A 21291-nucleotide genomic window follows, 5' to 3' on the forward strand; every position below is an offset into this window, starting at 1 on the left:
AGCATTCTGCAAGCCAATTACGCTTGCAAAACGCTAGTGTTTAGCGGGAATACGCATGCCAATTCCGCATGCGATGTACCCACGGCAAGGATGCAGAATTGCCACGGCAAATCTGCAACGTGTGCACTTAGCCTTAAACCAAGCACACCATTGTTTTTCTTGTGAAATTCTCAATAAGTTTGATGTTTCACATGACCCTCTTCCAATTGAAAAAAATAAATTGGAATCCAAAATGGCCAACTTCAAAATGGCCGCCATGGTCACCACCAATCTTGAAAAGTTTTCCCCCGCCCATATACTAATGTGCCACAAACAGGAAGTTGATATCAAACCATTCCCATTTTATTTAGGTGTATCCATATAAACGTGAAGTCATAAAAAAGTAATAAATACACAAAAATCAAATAAATTTATACAATGATTTCCTGAATTTTATTTTTGATATTCTCTCAATGTTAAAATTAACCTACCCTTAAAACTATAAAATGTTCATGTCTTTGTCAGTGGGCAAACTTACAAATTCAGCAAGGGATCAAATAATTATTTCCTTCACTGTAAGTAATAAAAACAACATTGCATTATATTCACTACTGTGAGCAAATCATCCAGACTATGGTATGGGGTTGATCAAGCTTCCAACTTACAGACAGATTCTGGATGTGGGTGATCTCTGTGCAAACTTACACTTCCATAATTTGAGTAAGAAAGCAAAGATACTGACAGACGATAAGGAAAACACATCTGTGTCGATGTTTTGGGGGACATTTTCCTTTCCCAAACCTTATTACTAACCTGGCCGGCGTCTGCATGCAAACGAATGCTTCTAGGTAAAAAATTAAGTTTATTCTCACGGCAGCATTCGGCTTCAATCAGAGGGGCAGCGCCGGTTCAGTCACTGCTCTGAGTACACAGTGCAGTGGCTATAACCGCGCCCCGACACTGACTGGCCACCTGCCCCAATGCAGAGTCAGTGTCCGTCAGGTCGGGGGCATGGTTACAGCTGACGTTCTGTATTCTCAGAGCAGTGAATGAACCAGTGCCGGTGACATACCGTTGACTAAAACCGAATGCTGGCAAGGAGAATAAGACTATGTGCACACGTATAATAGTCCACTATGGATTTTTCCGCAGCGGATTTGATAAATCTGCGGGGCAAACACACAGTGTTTTTGCTGCAGATTTACCGCGTTTTTTTCTGCAGATTTCACTGCGGTTTAATAACTGTGGTTTTCTATAGGAGCAGCTGTAAAACCGCTGCGGAATCCGCAGAAAGAAGTGACATGCTGAGGAATGTAAACCGCTGCGTTTCCACGCGTTTTTTCCGCAGCATGTGCACAGCGTTTTGTTTCCCATAGGTTTACATTGTAATGTAAACTCATGGGAAACTGCTGCGGACCCGCAGCTGCGGAAACGCTGCGGATACGCAGTGTTTTCCGCATCGTGTGCACATACCCTAAAGTTCATTTTCTCCCAGCAGCGTTCGGCTACCTGCAGGCACTAATCAAGTTAGTAATGCAATTAACCTGCAGATTACGCCCCTATCTGCAGGTTAATAACCTTTTTGCTGGTGATAGCTTCCCTTTAAGGAGCTGCTTTCCAAGCAAAACATTTCACACATTAAGAACATGAAAAAGGCTTCTCCAGTGTGTGAATGCTCTGGTGACGAAGAAGAGAGGATTTCTTAACAAAACATTTCCCACATTCTGAACATGAAAAAGGCTTTTCCCCTGTGTGAGTTCTCTGGTGACAAACAAGATGCGCTTTCTGGTTAAAACATTTTCCACATTCTGAACAGGAAAAAGGCTTCTCCCCTGTATGAATTCTCTGGTGCTTAACATAATCTGGTTTCTGGGTAAAACATTTCCCACATTCTGAACATGAAAATGGCTTCTCCCCTGTATGAATTCTCTGGTGCTTAATATAACCTGGTTTCTGGTTAAAATATTTCCCACATTCTGAACATGAAAAAGGCTTCTCCCCTGTATGAATTCTCTGGTGCTTAACAAAATCTGATTTCTGATAAAAACATTTCCCACATTCTGAACAGGAGAATGGCTTCTCCCCTGTGTGAGTTCTCTGATGTTTAACAAGAGTTGCTTTATCTACAAAACATTTCCCACATTCTGAACATGAAAAAGGCTTTTCCCCTGTGTGGGTTCTCTGGTGGCTATCAAGATGCGCTTTCCGGCTAAAATGTTTCAGACATTCTGAACATGAGAAAAGCTTCTCCCCTTTATGATTTCTCTGATGTCTCACAAGACCTGATTTGTCTGTAAAACATTTTCCACATTCTGAACATGAAAATGGCTTCTCTCCTGTGTGAATTCTCTTGTGACTAGCAAGATTTGATTTCTGGCTAAAACATTTCCGACATTCTGAACATGAGAAAAGCTTCTCCCCTCTATGACTTCTCTGATGTCTCACAAGACTTGATTTCTCTGTAAAACATTTTCCACAATCTGAACATGAAAATGGCTTCTCTCCTGTGTGAATTCTCTTGTGACTAGCAAGACTTGATTTCCGGCTAAAACATTTCCTACAAATGGAACAAGTAAATCTTTTCTCTGCTGTGTGAAATTTTTGATGTTTAAGAAAATTCTTTTTGAGAGGAAAACTACTTCCACTTTTTTTGTGAGTTTGATATTCCTTAGCAGTCAGTAATGAATCAGAAGAGAGAACCTGTTTCAAAGAATCAGATGATTGATCTTTGCTGTTAAGGGATGATGGAACATCTGAAGTAATGGCATTCTCTTCAATAGAATCCTGGATGATCTCAAGATCATCTGATTTAAAAACTGAAGATGTCAGATGTCCCTCTGATCTCCAGGTACAGTCATCTGTCAAGAATAAAATCAATTATTTTTTAATAAAATATCCTTGAATTTTAATTTTTTGACCATTTCTACTTAAACTATCCATAAAAATGATAGGTTATATATAAAAATGAATTCACAAAACAATGGCAGTTCACAGTGTAATAAAAAAACTCAGCATAAACAAGTAGAGCATGGTGTTCAACTGTTTGTTCATTCTGCCTCACAAATATGGAATTAAAAGCCACAAAGCAATGTTATGTAGTTGAAAATAATACCAATACAAGCTTCTACTCATCACGCAAAAAACCATTTCCCACTCAAGTCCATAATTTGTCAATGGAATGACAGATGTTTCCATAGTGGCTCAAATGCTGCTAAAACGCAACATGACTTCCATAAACCAATCCAGCAATATCCACTCTCCCAAAGTCAAATCTCCCCCTCACTTCTGAGCCTTGCAGTGTGCCCAAACCACATTTATCATCCATGTATTTGCCATTACTATAATGAGAAGGACCAACTTAGTTTATGGTGTGTGTCTCCTGGAGCACAATCTGGGCACTATGTGTAGGGAAAAAAATGGCAAATGTGCAATTCTCACTCTCCAACATCCACTGCATGCTAATTTTCAGAAAGTACCTGTGGAGTCAAAATAGTCACTACTCCTATAGTAATCTATAGGATTCACTGAGGGCTTTATTTTCCAAAATGGAGTTACTTTATCGGAAATTCTACTGCTCTGGTTTTCTGCCATTTTGTCATATATTAGGGCTTCTGCAAATGGAGTGTCACATCTTCTCTGGGATCTGCTCCTGTGATATCTGCTTCTGTCACTATATGTGGTGTCAAAGGTACACAGCCGGAGAGGGGGGTCACGCAGATCCACCTGATGTTATCACTGTCAAGGGAATGCAACTCTGCGGACTCCAATCATCAGGACAGTATGAAATTGACCAAATGATTGACAAATGAGACCGCAGCTGCTTGACCCCTAGACTAGGCCGGTTATTAGATAACAGGCAGCATGTGGTATAGACACCCCCGGTTCCAAAGCATGAATTATATGTATATACCCCCGTACGGTTACTTCCAAATTCACTATAACACAAACTACTCACTGCCACCACCAATAGTTTATACAGGCTGATTGGACACCCATTGCAGATACAGTATGCCTTCGGGGTGCAGTTTACAGAGCAAAACCAACAGACCTATAAAATGTTATACCGTATATACTCGAATATAAGCCGATCCGACCCACAGAAAACTGGGTAAGGTTATTGACTCGAGTATAAGCTGGGTATGCATTGTCCCCTTATCCCTGTCCTGCTATGTGTGGCTGTCCCCGTCCTGTCCTGCTATGTGTGGCTGCCCTAATCCTGCTCTGCTTTGTGTGGCTCCCCTGGTCCCGAGACGTATGCATGGCTCACACCCCCCGTCCTACTCACCCTCCTCGCGCCGTTGATACATCTCCGTTGTCCCGGCGCCGGCAGCTTTTCCCGTGCTCAGCAGTCACATGGTACTGCTCAGTAAGCTAATGAATATGCGCTCCATGTCTATGGGAGTGGAGAAACATGCATATTCATAACCTTGATGAGCGGTACCAAGTGATCACTGAGCCAAGGAAGAGCTGCCAGCGTCGGGACGGAGATGCAGCGACGGCGGCGCGAGGAGGGCGAGTATGAAATCTCTTGTTGCTGCTCTGCCGGCTTTCTGGACAATGACTCGTGTATAAGCTGAGGGGGGCATTTTCAGCACACAAAAAAAAGTGCTGAAAATCTTGGCTTATACATGAGCATATACGGTATTTAATAAAGATAGGCAGTATTTATTATAAACATACAAAATGGCAACAAAACAATGTATACAATTGCGTAAAATAAAAGGGAAAGCCGAAGAAAATTACTAAACTTAGTCACAGAAATGGCTCAGAGCTTAGCGAAGGGAAGCACTTTGATTGGGAATTGGACAGAACTTGCATAGCGATCTGATAATAACACAGACCAATGATCTGCTTTTTTATTAGCTCCTAAGTTACGCCCACACACCTCACCTTGATTACCTCATGGGGGGCTATTTGTGAAATGTTTTCAGCTCTTCAGGATTTTAGGATATTCCCAACTTACAAGATATCTTAGCCTCTAAAGATCACATGCGCTAAATATTGACAACATATTTTATCATGATTTTACATACACATAGAGTCCAAATATGACGTGGCTCACACCATCTATCAGAACATTATTCAATTGGAGGGATTCTAATGGCCCCCTTCCCCCGGTGATGTGAATTAATGTATCACGTTATTCCCTTCGTTATGAAAATCTATCTCATACATATCAGATTGATACCATCCTCAATATTCCTATTTGAACCCTGGAGCCGGGCTGGTTACAATCTGTGCTGTGTGAATAGTAGTTCTGTGCCTGGGAAGGCACAATTCTCAAGTAAACACCTCTCCTTTTGGCATCTCTTTTTACCTAGAAGACATCTCCTGTTTAATTACCTGTACACTACAGGGGTCCTCTGCTTCAATAGAAGTGAAAGCATTATCTCTCACTTTCCCATATGTTCCATTGTGAGGTCTTACTTACAAAAGGAGTTTAAATTGTCATCTCTTCCTAGGTCTTAATTAGCATTCCTTTTTTTTTATTTAAATAGGTTTTTATTGCAAATAAACATGAACATTACATTTTATGCATTTTCAATAGATTACAGAGTTTCTTCATTTTCCAAACCCCCAACGATCCCAACGAACCCCAAACCTCCCCCTCCCATGACAGCTCCTTCCCAGTTATACTTTTTTTACCAGTATTAATGGCTCTTTGAGCCGCTTGACTCCCTTATGACCGCTTATTCCTCTAGCAATCTTCCCCCTTCACAGGTCTTCATTCGCCCATTTCCCGTTCCCACTCATCCCAGCTCGAGCCACGGAGACCACATTTTGTCAAACATTTCTGTTTTCCTACGTCTTTTATAGACCCCCTTTTCCAAATTGAGACCATGCTTAACATACCTCAGGAATTCACCCCTTGTAGGCGGCTCCTCCTTGATCCAGTTCCTTGCTATCACCTTTCTAGCCATATATAATAGCCTCGCTATTGCTATCTTCCAGGTGTTATCCACTCTAATTTCCTCCACATATCCCAGTAGGCACACCATTGGATCTCTCGGCACTCTGCATTTATACGCCCCTTCCACACGGCTCAGTACCACCAGCCAAAAAGCAACCAGTCTTGGACATGTCCACATCATGTGGTATATTCCTGCATTCTCCGTCCTACATCTCGGGCATTCAGAGTCAGCACGCAACCCCGCTCTATACAACACTTCCGGCGATTTATAGACTCTGTGCAAGATGTACAGCTGCGATAATCTATACGGCTCACTTAGTGACACTCGTGGGACCCACTCCAATACCGACTCCCAGGTTTCATTCTCCATTGGGCCTAATTCTCTTTCCCATTTAGCTCTCGCTTTTAGAGGGAAATCCAGCAAATATGCATGCAGTAGATCCTTATAAAGGGTGGAAATGACTCGCCCTGTGGACCCTTCCCCACACACGTACTCCAGGACTATGTTCTCTTGGATCTCAATACCATCGCCCCTGCTCTGAGCCTTAAAAGCGTGCTTCATTTGGGCATATTGATACTCCCCATTCGGTCTCAATCCAAACTCCCCCTGCAACTGCGAAAAGGACTTTAACACCCGTTGTTGAATTATCTGAGCAACCAAACGGATTCCTTTGGCCTGCCACTCTGTCAGCACTCCAAGAGCCGCAAACTCAACCAAATTATTATTAAGCCATATCGGTGTAAATTTAGTCAGTCCCGTAACCCCCCGAATCTGTCTCAGTCTGGTCCATAATTTATGTATCAAGAGCATAGTTGGATACAATTTCCCCAATACGCCCAAGGAGCCATCCTCCAGATGCTGCACCACCGGTCGTCGGTTTGTCACCCCCTCCATCAAGTGTTATACCGCACTGGAGGACGCCTCCTGCGTCCAGCCCTTCAAATGCTGACTCTGGGCTGCAAGAAAATATAGCTCAGGGTTAGGCAAAGCCAACCCTCCATCTTCCTTGGGTCGCTGAAGCGTCTCCAGGCCAATACGTGGGTGCTGCCTCCCCCATATCAGGCTTCTAAAAAGAGCATTAATCTGCCGGAACTTCCCACGTGGAATCCAAACTGGTGCGTTATGTAGGACGTAGAGTATTTTGGGCATCAGAACCATTTTAATAAGATTAACCCTGCCCACCACCGATAGGTGTAGCTTGTTCCACACATCTACTTTTGCCTTAAGCATGCCCATGAGAGGAGTCAAATTCCTATGCAAAAACTCTGTAACTGGCATCGAGACCCATATTCCCAGGTATTTAAAAAGGGGTGCCACCTTAAGCCGCCCCTCTCCCAATGGCTCACTTCCACTCTCCTCCACCCCATCCACCTCAAAGAGGACCGATTTATCCCAATTTATCCTCAGTCCCGACAAGGCTCCAAATTTTTCAATGATCCCGATGGCCCCTTTCAAGGCATCGTCCGAGTCCGCCAGGAACAGTAAGATGTCGTCTGCATATAACGCAATCTTCTCCTCTACTCTCCCATATCTGAACCCAGGGACCTCATCCGACTGTCGGATCTTGGCAGCCAGTGGCTCCACAGCCAAGGCAAACAGAAGGGGCGACAGTGGGCATCCCTGCCTCGTACCTCTGGCCAACTTTATAGGCTGAGAAAGTTCCCCATTCACTCTGATTCTAGCTGTTGGTAACGAATACAGCAGCTGAATCCACGACACAAACTGCGGTCCAACACCCATACACTTCAACACCCGCCAGAGATATCCCCACGCCACACTGTCAAACGCCTTATGGGCATCCAAGGATGCAATGACCCTTCGGCCACAGTTGTCAGACTTCAGCTGCAGATTCATATACAGCCTCCGCAGATTAACCGCTGTAGACCTGTCAGGCATAAAGCCGGACTGATCCGAATGTACAAGGTTAGTGATGACACTGGACAGACGGGAAGCTAACACCCTGGCCAAGAGCTTGACATCGATGGTCAACAGAGAGATTGGGCGGTATGACTCAGGTTTCCCCAGATCCTTGTCCTCCTTCGGAATAACCACTATAATAGCCTCCCTCATAGATGCTGGGAGATACCCTTGGCATCCAGCCTCCTCCAGTACTAACTTTAATCTGGGAATCAACACTTCCCCCAAACTTTTATAGATTTCAGCTGGTAGCCCATCAACTCCAGGTGCCTTCCCATTGGCCATAGACCCCAGCGCCCGACTCAGTTCCTCCTCGGTGATAGGGGCATCTAGGCTCACCCTATCCTCCTCACTCAATTTCGGGAGATCCAGGCTTTCCAGGAAAGTCTCCGTATCTCTGACTGACTCATTGACCCTGGAGGAATATAAGTCCGCGTAAAAGTCCGCAAAGACCTTTATAATTTCAGGTGTTTCAGATACCCTGCTCCCCCCCTCTGAAACCAACGAATGTACATACGAGGTACTACGCTGAGCAGAAGCCACCACCGATAGCATGTGTCCCACTATTTCCCCCTCCTGAAAATAAGTCACCCTTTGAAACTCCCGTTTCCTTTCAGCTTTTCCCAACAGAATCTTTTCCATATGAGTTTGCGCTGTTCTCAATCTTTTCTCTGCCTCGGAGGTCCCCAACACTACCATCTCGTCCTCTGCAGCTTTCAACTCCTCCACCGCCACTCTCTCTGCCTCCCTTGTCTTCCGCTTACACCTACTAATGTCTCTAAATAGTAGCCCTCTCAGGTACGCTTTCATTGCATCCCAAACAGTTAGAGCATCTGTACTCCCATCATTTAAAGCAAAGAATTCCGTTACCTCTTTCCCTATACCCTCTAAGTCAATACACTGTAACCAGTTAGGATGGATCTTCCATTCTCTCCCGTTTGCGGTCCGTGTCCCCAACAACCTGACCTCCACCTCAATTGGACTGTGATCCGAAAGGGCCCTCGGCAGATAACGCACCTCCCCCACCATTGTGTCCAGCAGGCGGTTACCCAGCGCCATATCAATTCTGGACAGCGTAGCATGAGCCGGCGAGTAGCACGAGTACCCTCTCTCCCCAAAATGTCTAACTCTCCATAGATCAATCATGCCTATTTCACGCACATAGGTACCAAATGTTGTAGTGTGCCCCTCCGACCTGTTCTGGGTGTTCTTATTTTTATCCCAAAAGTCGTCACAAATATTGTTCAAATCCCCAATAATTAAAAGTGGTAACGGCCCCCATCGTTCCACCTTCTCCAATACCTCCCTGATCTTTTTACTTGAATATGGAGGTGGAATATACATTGCCGCAAGACACATTCTCACTCCATACAATATACATTGTATCACCACATACTGACCCTCAGCATCCACGCATACCTTCACCTCTTCATACTGCACTCCCACCGGCACCAACACTGACACACCCCTTGAGTACGTCGAAAAGGTAGAATGATACCCCTTCTGAATCCATCGTCTATTCAGTACGTCCACTTTCTCCCGTATCAAGTGCGTCTCCAGCAGGCATATCATAGAGGCCCGTTGATCCTTTGCATACTGCAAGCTCGCGGCTCTCCTAGACTTATCCGCCAGACCTCTCACATTCCAACTCAATATCTTAAAGCGGTCCCCTATTATGTGACTCATCATCTTTAGTTATGTCTTTACTCCCAGTTCTGAGCTGTCTAACTTCCCTCCCATCCCTTCCCCCTCCCCTCCCTCCCCCACACCCCCCCAATACTATACATTCTGCCTCTTATCAAGAGTGGGGCACCATCGCCCATTGCGAACACTCTTGCTAACATAACCTTCTCCTTCTGCCTCCCGCTACCGTTTATAATAGAATTCGGCGCAATTCTTAGAAGAAGAAAATATTCCAACATGAATTAACTTACAACTGCAAGAAACTAAGTAAACTTTTAGTACGCTACACACCCTTCCTCCCTCGTGCTTCTCCGCCGTATCAGCACTTCCAGTGCATTCCCTGAGCAAAACCCAGCTCCTCCCTTAAAACCTTCACATCTCAAATACCAATGTACTGTCCGTCAATCTCTTTTTCCCCCCTTTTGAAGAAAGAAGGTAAAATACCTCCCGACCAACCCTCCCCACATTTTCAGTCTCCTTTCCCTTTAAGCCTTTTAGCGTTAAGGTCTATCCACTGGGTAGCATCCTCCGGCGTCTGGAAGAAATGAATCTTATCCAACGCCACCACTCTCAGTCGTGCCGGAAACATCATGGAGTATTGCACTCCCAGTTCCCTCAGCCGTCTCTTGATACCCGTGAACATCATCCGTTGTTTCTGTACCAGGGCAGAGTAGTCGGGGTAGATAGCAATTCTTTGACCTCCAATTGTCAGATCCGTCATGTCTCTGGCCTTCCTCAGGATAATGTCTCTGTCTCTGTAGTTTAGGATTTTGGCAAGCATGGTACGGGGATTTGCTCCAGGGACAGGTGGTTTCGGTGGGACCCTGTGGGCTCTTTCTACCGCAAATACTTTTGTCAGTGCTGCATCACCAAAAGTCTCAAGGAGCCAGCTTTCAATATACTCCGTGGGATTCCTCCCCTCAGTTTTTTCAGGGACACCCATAATGCGAATATTATTCCTTCTGGACCTAAATTAGCATTCCTTACTTCCTAGCTATATGTAATTCATCTTCACCACATGTTAATTTCTGAGGGGAGGAGGACATCTCACTGGAGATGTATTAGGGGTTTTAACTTTTCTATGAAAAGTGGCTTTATTCATTCTGCTGTTAATGGAGGAGACGTTGGAAACGGGGGCTCTGTCCAGCCACTAAGATTAGGGTGCTTGGGACCGATAGTACCATCCAGTTTGGCAGTATGAGTGTGTGTGCTCTCCAGATGAAGTAATCTGCTCTTTGCTTCAGCCATTTGTAAAGCACCACACCCTACTAAAGCTCGCAGAGTATTGTTGGAAGCTGCCAGATACAGCCTTATTCTACTCGGGTTCAGTCATCTGTGCTCAGCTCCCAACTTGTGTAATTGTTTCCTGTTGTGACACCGGCCTGTTTACTGACTGATCTTGCATCTTGATTTTGTATTTTCTCTGTCCTCCTGGTTCTGACCCGGCTACCTGAGCATTCTTCTTGCCATCTCACACTATCAAACATAATATAACACCGTGGCCCAAGCCTAGGGGGTCTCTGTTCAAGTCCAGATCCATGTGCATGGGTCAGGATGATGAGCAAGGCAAGCCTTGGGATCTGGAAAATGGATTAGACAAACATCAAGCCCGTTTGTGGTGGCCATCTCTTGGGCTGCCAGATGACCATGAACAATGCTCCCAATGCAGTGTGCCTGCAAACTATGCCAGCAAGATCTACAAATAGCTAAAAGGTACTCCTTCCTATGTTAACCCTGCCATGTGCCCAGACAGTAGTGCAGATCCAAATACAAGGTATTGTCGGATTCAAGAGAATGTGGAAAATAATTTGTAAGGTCCATTTGTTTCCTTGAAATTCTTCACAAAGAATTCTAAGTTATCACCACATACAGTGAGACACGTCAGATTTGAAGAATCGGCTCTGATTAGATCAAAGTATTTTGGGCACCAACTACAGTAGTCAAAAACCGTGACTATAGACAATAACACGTCTACTGAAATGATCAAAGTTAACAGTCTTCATCAGTAAAAAGTGAGTAACTAATGGTGAAACCTCACTGGGGTAATTAGAGTATGGGGCTCGGTGGCTCTTAGCAATCTAAACTATCGTAAGGGCCAATATTTTCTGTCAGAGGAATTTCAAGAAGAAATGTTACACATTCATAGAATTTTTTTTTTTAATACTGCAGAGCTCCGGTGTCTTAAATTTAGATCTTGGGCATTTAGAAGAGGTAATGGAGGCCTTTTTTTTTTTTTTTTTTAACGATTACCAGGGAGTTGTAGACTCACATAAGTGAGGCAGGTCGATCCCGCCAGAATTAAACCCTTATACAGAATGAACCGGTTAAAAAGAGACAGAATTAAAAAAAAACAAACACGTTACGTCCCAACAACCATGTATGTACGAGGGGAGAAATAAATCGGAGTTGCCCTCATTTATGGTGGACCATTGGAGCCATTATGAGTCCTGACCAGAAGAGTAGAGAAAGTATTAGTGCCCCCATTTCAGGAGAGATTGTGCAGTAATCTGAATTCCTTAGTATTCAAAACATTATATACGGTAATTTATGAGGTGGAGTGAATCCATGAAACCAGGACTCGAGCCAACACATCTCCTGCAGGCGTGAATAAATGTATATTACAGCCATCAGCCACACACAGCTTAGAGATATATCATGGCACAGGTGTAATGGTTTATATGTAGTTTATCACAATCCACCATGAAATTAGTTAATTTTAATACAAATTGTAAAGTCAAGATAAAGGGAAACTCTGTTGTTCTAGTACAAAAATTCACACTTGGCCTCACTGCACATTTAACCCCTTAACCCCCAAGGGTGGTTTGCACGTTAATGACCAGGCCAATTTTTACAATTCTGACCACTGTCCCTTTATCAGCTTATAACTCTGGAACGCTTCAACGGATCTTGGCGATTCTGACACTGTTTTCTCGTAACATATTGTACTTCATGACAGTGGTAAAATTTATTTGATATTACCTGCGTTTATTTGTGAAAAAAACGAAAATTTGGCGAAAATTTTCAAACTTTGAAAATTTATGCCCTTAAATCACAGAGATATGTCACACAAAATACTTAATAAGTAACATTTCCCACATGTCTACTTTACATCAGCACAATTTTGGAACCAATTTTTTTTGTTAGGGAGATAAGGGTTAAAAGTTGAACAGCGCTTTCTCATTTTTACACCATTTTTTTTTTTTTTTTTTTTTTTAGGGACCACATCACATTTGAAGTCACTTTGAGGGGTCTATATGATAGAAGATACCCAAATGTGACACAATTCTAAAAACTGCACCCCTCAAGGTGCTCAAAACCACATTCAAGAAGTTTATTAACCCTTCAAGTGTTTCAAAGGAATTTTTTTTTTTTTAAATGAACATTTAACTTTTTTTTCACAAAAAAATTTACTTCAGCTCCAATTTGTTTTACTTTACCAAGGGTAACAGGAGAAAATGTACCCCAAAAGTTGTTGTACAATTTGTCCAGAGTACACTGATACCCCATATGTGGCATGGCAGAGCTCGGAAGGGAAGGAGCGCCGTTTGACATTTCAATGCAAAATTGACTGGAATTGAGATGGGACGTTATGTCGCGTTTGGAGAGCCCTGATGTGCCTAAATATTGAAACCCCCCACAAGTGACACCATTTTGGAAAGAAGACCCTAAGAAACTTATCTAGATGTGTGGTGAGCACTTTGACCCACCAAGTGCTTCACAGAAGTTTATAATGTAGAGCCATAAAAATAAAAAAAATCATTTTTTCCCCAAAAATGATCTTTTCGCCCCAAATTTTTTTATTTTCCCAAGGGTAAGAGAAGAAACTGGACTCCAAAGGTTGTGGTGAAACTTGTCCTGAGTACAATGATACCCCATATGTGGGGGTAAACCACTGTTTGGGCCCATGGGAGAGCTCGGAAGGGAAGGAGCGCCGTTTGACTTTTCAATGCAAAATTGACTGGAATTGAGATAGGACACCATGTCGCGTTTGGAGAGCCCCCGATGTGCCTAAACATTGAAACCCCCCACAAATGACACCATTTTGGAAAGAAGACCCCCTAAGGAACTTATCTAGATGTGTTGTGAAAACTTTGAACCTCCAAGTGTTTCACTACAGTTTATAACAGAGCCATGAAAATAAAAATTCTTTTGTTTTCCAGAAAAATTATTTAGCCCCCAGTTTTGTATTTTCCCAAGGGTAACAGGAGAAATTGGACCCCAAAAGTTGTTGTCCAATTTGTCCTGAGTATGCTGATACCCCATATGTTTGGGTAAACCCCTGTTTGGGCGCACGGGAGAGCTGGGAAGGGATGGAGCACTGTTTTACTTTTTCAACACAGAATTGGCTGGAATTGAGATCGGACGCGTTTGGAGAGCCCCTGATGTGCCTAAACAATGGAAACTCCCCCAATTCTAACTGAAACCCTAACCCAAACACGCCGCTAACCACACCCCAAACCCTACTGCCAACCCTAATCCCAACCTTAAATGCAATCAAAACCCTAACTTTAGCCCCAACTATATTCTACACATAATAATAAACAGGAAAACACATAAAACTATGGGACATCATATTAGTATGGCATATCGTAAGTATACACATAGCCCAAAGTGTATCATAGGACATACACGGACACACTGAAGTCCATAGAAAGAGCACCACAAACACAAATCAGTGTACAAGCGTCCAGAGACTAACACCAAAGTCAAATGCAAAAGTTTATTAATAATACACAAAAAGACCTACAGACAGAACATATGGTAAAAGAGTGACAAATCCTCCCACAACAAAGACCGGCGGTGAGGGAGCGTGTGAAACAACCTGGGAGACAACACATGATCATATATACTTGTAAATAGTAACCATACTGCACAGTGGCCGTGTCTCAGATAGCATACCTGTAAGTACAGCAGGGTCACACACTTAGACTCCTGCCCTCCCCGACGCGCGTTTCGGAAGTGGGAACTTCCTTCCTCAGGGGGTATGGGTACAAAGACTGAGCCGCCACTAAATAGAGCCCCAGGCCGGAAATGTGCGCCGGCCGGCATGGGAGATGCCGCCCACCCTGAAGCGCCGCACTACACCGCCGACGTCAGATCACCTGGAACCCCACGTGACCAAAACGTCAGGCAGCGGGCGGAGCCACCGGGCGGAGCAAGGCGGGACCCAGCTGCAAAGGCGCACAGCAGTGGCCATGTTGGTAAGGGGCAGTAGCCCACTATGCAAGGCACTGAACAGAGTATTGGTACGGACAAAATACATCAAACCTCGTGCACACATTAATAAGGTAAAAGGGTAAAGACCACAAGTGAGCGGCGACCGAAGGGCATGCACCCCGTATACTCAGGCACCGCCAATACCCGCAGACGCCGGGACACATGGGGCCCCATGTGACCACCGCGTCAGACAGCAGGCGGAGACGTAATCTCTGTACTAATAAAAGGCATATTTATTATACACAAGCAGAAGTCGACTGTAATTAATGACCACTACAAACGCACAATTATACACACAATAATATAAAATTTAACCCACAATAACCTTAATATTTCCCAAATATTATTTCCTTCCCAACTATCTAAATTACATACACACACACTTAAAGCCTATCACTCTTTTCCTATGGGGAAAGGGTTAACAAAAAGCAGTGATACTTAGCAGTCTTGAAGAGGAGGCTGTTTGGCTGTTGGTTCTTGCAGGGATGAATGGAAGGGGTTAACAGCAAGGGCTGATGAAGGAGGGGGGGCAGGCAGAAACAGCTGCCTGCAGAACACAGAATAGCACATCTCTGGAGACAGAGTGAAGGGGCAGAGAGGAGAGATGCAGGGACACAGGGGGCAGCCGGACAAGGCAGAAGCTGCTGGGAGAGCAAAGGAGATGCAGGGGCTGGTGCAGGAGAAGAGAGGACGGGACAGTGAGGGCAGGAGAAAAGAGGACGGGCAGTGAGGGCAGGAGACGAGAGGATGGGGCAGTGAGGGCAGGAGAAGAGAAGACGGGGCAGTGAGGGCAGGAGAAGAGAAGACGGGGCAGTGAGGGCAGGAGAAGAGAGGACGGGACGGTGAGGGCAGGAGAAGAGAGGATGGGGCAGTGAGGGCAGGAGAAGAGAAGACGGGGCAGTGAGGGCAGGAGAAGAGAGGACGGGGCAGTGAGGGCAGGAGAAGAGAGGACGGGACGGTGAGGGCAGGAGAAGAGAGGACGGGACGGTGAGGGCAGGAGAAGAGAGGATGGGGCAGTGAGGGCAGGAGAAGAGAAGACGGGGCAGTGAGGGCAGGAGAAGAGAGGACGGGGCAGTGAGGGCAGGAGAAGAGAGGACGGGGCAGTGAGGGCAGGAGAAGAGAGGACGGGACAGTGAGGGCAGGAGAAGAGAGGATGGGGCAGTGAGGGCAGGGGGCAGAGAGGACGGGGCAGTGAGGGCAGGAGAAGAGAGGACGGTGCAGTGAGGGCAGGAGAAGAGAGGATGGGGAAGTGAGGGCAGGAGAAGAGAGGACGGGGCAGTGAGGGCAGGAGAAGAGAGGATGGGGAAGTGAGGGCAGGAGAAGAGAGGACGGGGCAGTGAGGGCAGGAGAAGAGAGGATGGGGAAGTGAGGGCAGGAGAAGAGAGGACGGGACAGTGAGGGCAGGGGGCAGAGAGGAGAGCACGAGGGAGCACTGCCACTGGATATTTAAATCCAGCTGGGGCGCGCTCCCGTTTGCCCACGCCCCCACTCCCATTTGGCCTCGCCCGCGCCTGCACGCATGTCGGCAGGGTGCATCTGCTACAATCCCAGCATGCGCACATCCCTGCTCGCACCCTGGCATAGCGCTATTAAGTGCTGGACGCCTGTACTGAACAAAGAATCTCATTGATCCTTTTGTCCTGATAGTGTGGCCATCTACTGACATGGTAATTAACCATGTAAGCATATAGCCAGAGACAACAGGTGGATATCTGTCCATCTTCTTTTGACATGCCCAGACATTTCTGTCCAGGGCATGTCTGTATGGCCTATGGAGGGGACATTGCCATATATGGGGGGACATTATGAAAGGGAATATGGGGAAAAAAAAAAAAAAAAAAAAAATATATATATATATATATATATATATATATATATATATGTACAACCTGGGGCACTTCCCTTTACAGTTTCAAAGTCTTGTGAATCGGGAATCCTATTGGATTTTTAAACTATCGACACTTAAACCGCAGGGCCTGAATGAGAGCATTGACAATGCGACATAATAGGGGTATTTTTTTTTTAATAATCTTTAGATATTTTGGTTGTTGCCATGTATGTTTATTTTTCTTTATATGTATTTTATTGTGCATCCAATATGCATTTTACATCTATTTGTATTGTTTTGTTTAAGAAGAAAGGTTTCAATTCCACCTCTCATGTCTCCCTTTTTCCTCATAGATTGTAAGCTTGCGAGCAGGGTCCTCACTCCTCTTGGTATCTGTTTTGATCTATGTGTTTATTGTTATGCTATAATGACTAATGTCTGTACAAGTCTCCTCTAAAATGTAAAGTGCTGCGGAATATGTCGGCGCTATAGAAATAAGTTAATTATTATTAATACAAAAAACTGTGCACCATAAGCGCAGTTTAATTAATGAATTAAGCAGCTGGATCAGTGACGCCGTTCTGGAGGATATAGAACATCCACAATGTATTATTTGTATATGCCTGAGGAAGGAGCTGGTTCACTTCGGAAATTAGTAGAATTTTAAAATGAAAAGGGTTTTTTTACATTCATTTGTTTTGATAGCCAACTTTATGGCTCAGCACTTGGCAGCGCTTTTCAATGCCCTGATTTTTTCCTTCTTCCCACATCAGGGATCTTGGAAGCCAACAGCATCATTACTCTTTGCTTTCTCTAAAAGGCTCATCATAATAATTTTCTAACTTTCCACACAGACACAGGCTCCTAGTATTCACATGGTACGTCTTTCAACCCCTGCTTTACCCCAGTGTTATTTATGACGTTGTTTACTCTGGCTTGATTATATGCATCTGGTCCACTCTTAATTCTCTGACCAAGATGAGTAGAGACAACTCCGCTCTGCTTCACACCAGAATGCACTTTGTAGCACATATATTGCATAGCTCAAGTCTGCCAAGACTTTAGGCTGCAGTGTGTATCATACAAGTGTGTAGATCAGAATTAAAATCAGAAGGGAACTGGACTCAGTCACTGTAAACAATGTTTGTTTGTTTTCACTCTCACCCCCCTATAATCCTTCACTTTCTATTAACCCCCCTAATCCCTACTCCTAGTAAGGAACTGTTCATCGCCTCTTCAATCCTCCCCATCCATCTCACCTCCTCCTCAACATACAATCCTCTGTCTCCAAGCACAGACAGCCACCTCATGCCCTCTCCTGCTCCACCTGCTAATACTTTCTCTGCTTCTACTCACTGCTGGTGATATCTCTCCAAATCCTGGTCCTCCTCACAACATCCCCACAGTCAGTTCTACCTCCCATCCACGCTCTATCACAACTTTCCGTAACCTCTCTAACCTTATATCCATTCGCCCAGCCCCAGCTTCCCCAGTCCCACTAAGCCTAAGTTCACATTAGCGTTGCGCCGCTGTTGCGTCGGCGACGCGCCCCTATGTTTAACATAGGGGACGCGTGCGTCTTTTTGTTTGCGTTTTTCGCCGTGTGCGTCGTTTCCGACGCTGGCGTCGGACGCACGAAAACGCTACAAGTTGCATTTTCTGTGCGTCCGATTTTGGTCAAAAACGACGCACGCGTCGCAAAACGCGCGCGTTTTTGCGCGCGTTTGCGCGCGTTTTTCGATGCGTTGCGTCGCCGACGCAGGGCGGCGCAACGCTAGTGTGAACGTACCCTTACAGGAGCTCTGTGGAACGCTCGCTTTGTCTGCAACAAGCTTTCCTACATCCATGATCTTTTTATTACTATCAAACTTTCCTTCCTCGCCATCACCGAATCCTGGCTCACCCCTTCTGACACAGCCTCCCCTGCTGCACTTTTGTATGGTGTCTTCCACCTTTCCCACACACCTCGCCCCAGCAGCAAGCATGGTGGAGGAGTTGGTTTTCTTATGTCAGATAACTGCTCCTTCACCCCAATCCCATTACCACCCTGTTACCTTCCCTTCCTTTGAGGTGCACTCTGTGCGCATCTACTCCCCCTCCAACCGGCTGTCATTTACCGCCCCCCAGGGCCAGCCACTAACTTCTTTGACCACTTCACCACCTGGCTACTTCATTTCCTCTCTGGTGACATCCCTACTATCATCTTAGGCAACTTCAATTTCTCCATTGACACTTCCCTCTCAGCTGCCACTAAACTTTTATCGCTCACTTCCTCCTTCGGCCTCATCAATGATCTTCTGCAGCAACTCACAAAGATGGCCACACACTGGACCTCATCTTCACCCGCCTCTACTCCCTATCTAATCTCTAACTCACCTCTCCCTCTTTCTGACCACTAAATACTCACATTCTTTTCCTTCTCCACTCCTTGTCTACAATCCCCACCCCACAAACTTTCACACCTTCACAAAAATCTTAAACACCTCAACCTACACTCACTTTCTGAATCCCTCCTCCCTCTCACAGACATAAGTTCCCTACACAATGCGGATGACGCTGCCACTCTATATAACATGACAATGGCTGTAGTTTTGGAATCGGTTGCCCCTCTCACACATACCAAAGCTCGCAAAATCAACAGACAGCCCTGGCACACCAGCCTGACCAAAGAACTGAGGCGAGCTTCCAGGGCTACTGAGAGGAGATGGAAAAGATTCCACTCCAATGAGCACTTCATCACATTCAAACAGTCCCTCACTAATTTCAAGGCCACACTCGCCACAGCTAAACAAACCTACTTCTCATCTCTCATATCCTCCCGTCTCACAACCCTAAACAGTTATTCAACACCTTCAATTCTATCCTCCGTTCCCAGCACCTCCTCCCTCCCCACTTAGCTCAGCTGAAGACTTTGCCTCATATTTCAAGCAGAAGATCGATAACATCAGAGACAGTTTTGGTCAATAACCCCCAGAGCCCTTCCTTCTAACTGCCCAGCCCTCCACCTCCAAAACCAAATTCACCATTGCAGAAGATCGACTCTCCACTCTACTCTCATGATCGCATCTCACCACCTGTGCATTTGACCCAATCCCATCCCACTTCATCCCAAACCTCACCACAGTCTTCATCCCAACTCTAACCCATCTCTTCAACCTATCACTAACAATTGGTGTTTTCCCCTCAAGCTTTATACATGCCTCAATCCCACCTATCCTCAAAAAGCCCTCTCTTGACCCATCCTCTGTATCTAGCTATTGCCCTTTCTAGCTATTGCCCTATACCCTTTCTCCCCTATGCCTCAAAACTACTGGAACAACACGTCCATCTTGAACTGTCCTCCTACCTCTCTTTTTGCTCCCTCTTCGACCGCTTACAATCTGGCTTTCGGTCACACCACTCCACTGTCACCAATGACCTATTAACCGCCAAGGCCAAGCGACACTACTCTGTCCTCCTCCTCCTGGACCTGTCCTTTGCCTTTGACACAGTGGACCATTCCCTATTACTACAGACCCTCTCATCCCTTCGCATCACAGACTTGGCCCTATCCTGAATCTCGTCATACAGAACAGACCGGACATTCAGCATCTCCCACACCACCTCCTCACCCCGCCCCCTATCTGTCGGAGTCCTGCAAGGTTCAGTCCTAGGGCCCCTGCTCTTCTCCATTTACACCTTTGACCTGGGACAGCTCATAGAATCTCATGGCTTTCAGTATCACCTCTATGCTGATGACACACAGATCTACATCTCTGGACCAGATATCACCTCCCTACTAACCAGAATCGCTCAATGTCTGTCTGCTATTTCATCATTCTTCTCCGCTAGATTTCTGAAACTTAACATGGACAAAACAGAATTTATCATCTTTCCCCATCTCACACGACCCCCCTAATGAACCTATCCATTCAAGTAAACTCTCCCCAGTCCCACAAGCTCGCTGTCTCGGGGTAATCCTTGACACTGATCTCTTTCAAACCACATATACAAGCTCTTTCAACTTAAAAATATTTCACGAATTAGTACATTCATCAACCAAGAATCAGCAAAAACCCTAGTCCATGCCCTCATCATCTCCCACCTTGACTACTACAACCTCCTACTCTGTGGCCTCCCCTCGAACACTCTCGAACCTCTCCAATCTATTCTAAACTCTGCTGCCAGACTAATCCACCCGTCCCCCTCTATTTCTCGGCCTCTCTGCGCTCTGTCAATCCCTGCACTGGCTCCCCATTACCCAGAGACTCCAGTTCAAAACCCTACCATGACATACAAAGCCATCCACAACCTGTCTCCTCCATACCTCTGTAGTACTTGCCTGCACGCAACCGCCGATCCTCACAAGATCTCCTTCTCTAATCCCGTCTTATCTCCTCTTCCCACAATCGCATACAAAATTTCTCTCGCGCATCACCCCTACTCTGGAACACTCTACCACAACATATCAGACTCTCGTCTACCATCGAAACCTTCAAAAAGAACCTGAAGACCTACCTCTTCCGACAAGCCTACAACATGCAGTAACCACCGATCGACCAAACCGCTGCATGACCAGCTCTACCCTCGCCTACTGTATCCTCACCCATCCCTTGTAGATTGTGAACCCTCGTGGGCAGGGTCCTATCTCCTCCTGTACCAGTTGTGACCTGTATTGTTTAAGATTATTGTACTTGTTTTTATTATGTATACCCTTCCTCACATGTAAAGCGCCATGGAATAAATGGCGCTATAAAAAAATAAATAATAATAACA

At 45.3% G+C, this 21291-nt stretch overlaps 1 protein-coding gene across 3 annotated transcripts in view; it reads right to left on the minus strand.

Annotated features, from left to right (window-relative positions):
- Window positions 1-405: 405 nt before the first annotated feature.
- LOC138663510 (oocyte zinc finger protein XlCOF22-like) overlaps window positions 406-21291 on the minus strand; it is a 312274-nt gene continuing 291388 nt past the window's right edge. For all 3 annotated transcript variants that reach the window (XM_069749747.1, XM_069749749.1, XM_069749748.1), the window contains exon 7: window positions 406-2837. In XM_069749747.1, the coding sequence (XP_069605848.1) occupies window positions 1618-2837 (1220 nt within the window). In that variant the 3' untranslated portion in view covers window positions 406-1617. The remainder of the gene's footprint in view (window positions 2838-21291) is intronic.

The sequence above is a fragment of the Ranitomeya imitator genome, chromosome 2 (assembly GCF_032444005.1).
Source record: "Ranitomeya imitator isolate aRanImi1 chromosome 2, aRanImi1.pri, whole genome shotgun sequence".
NCBI lineage: Eukaryota > Metazoa > Chordata > Amphibia > Anura > Dendrobatidae > Ranitomeya > Ranitomeya imitator.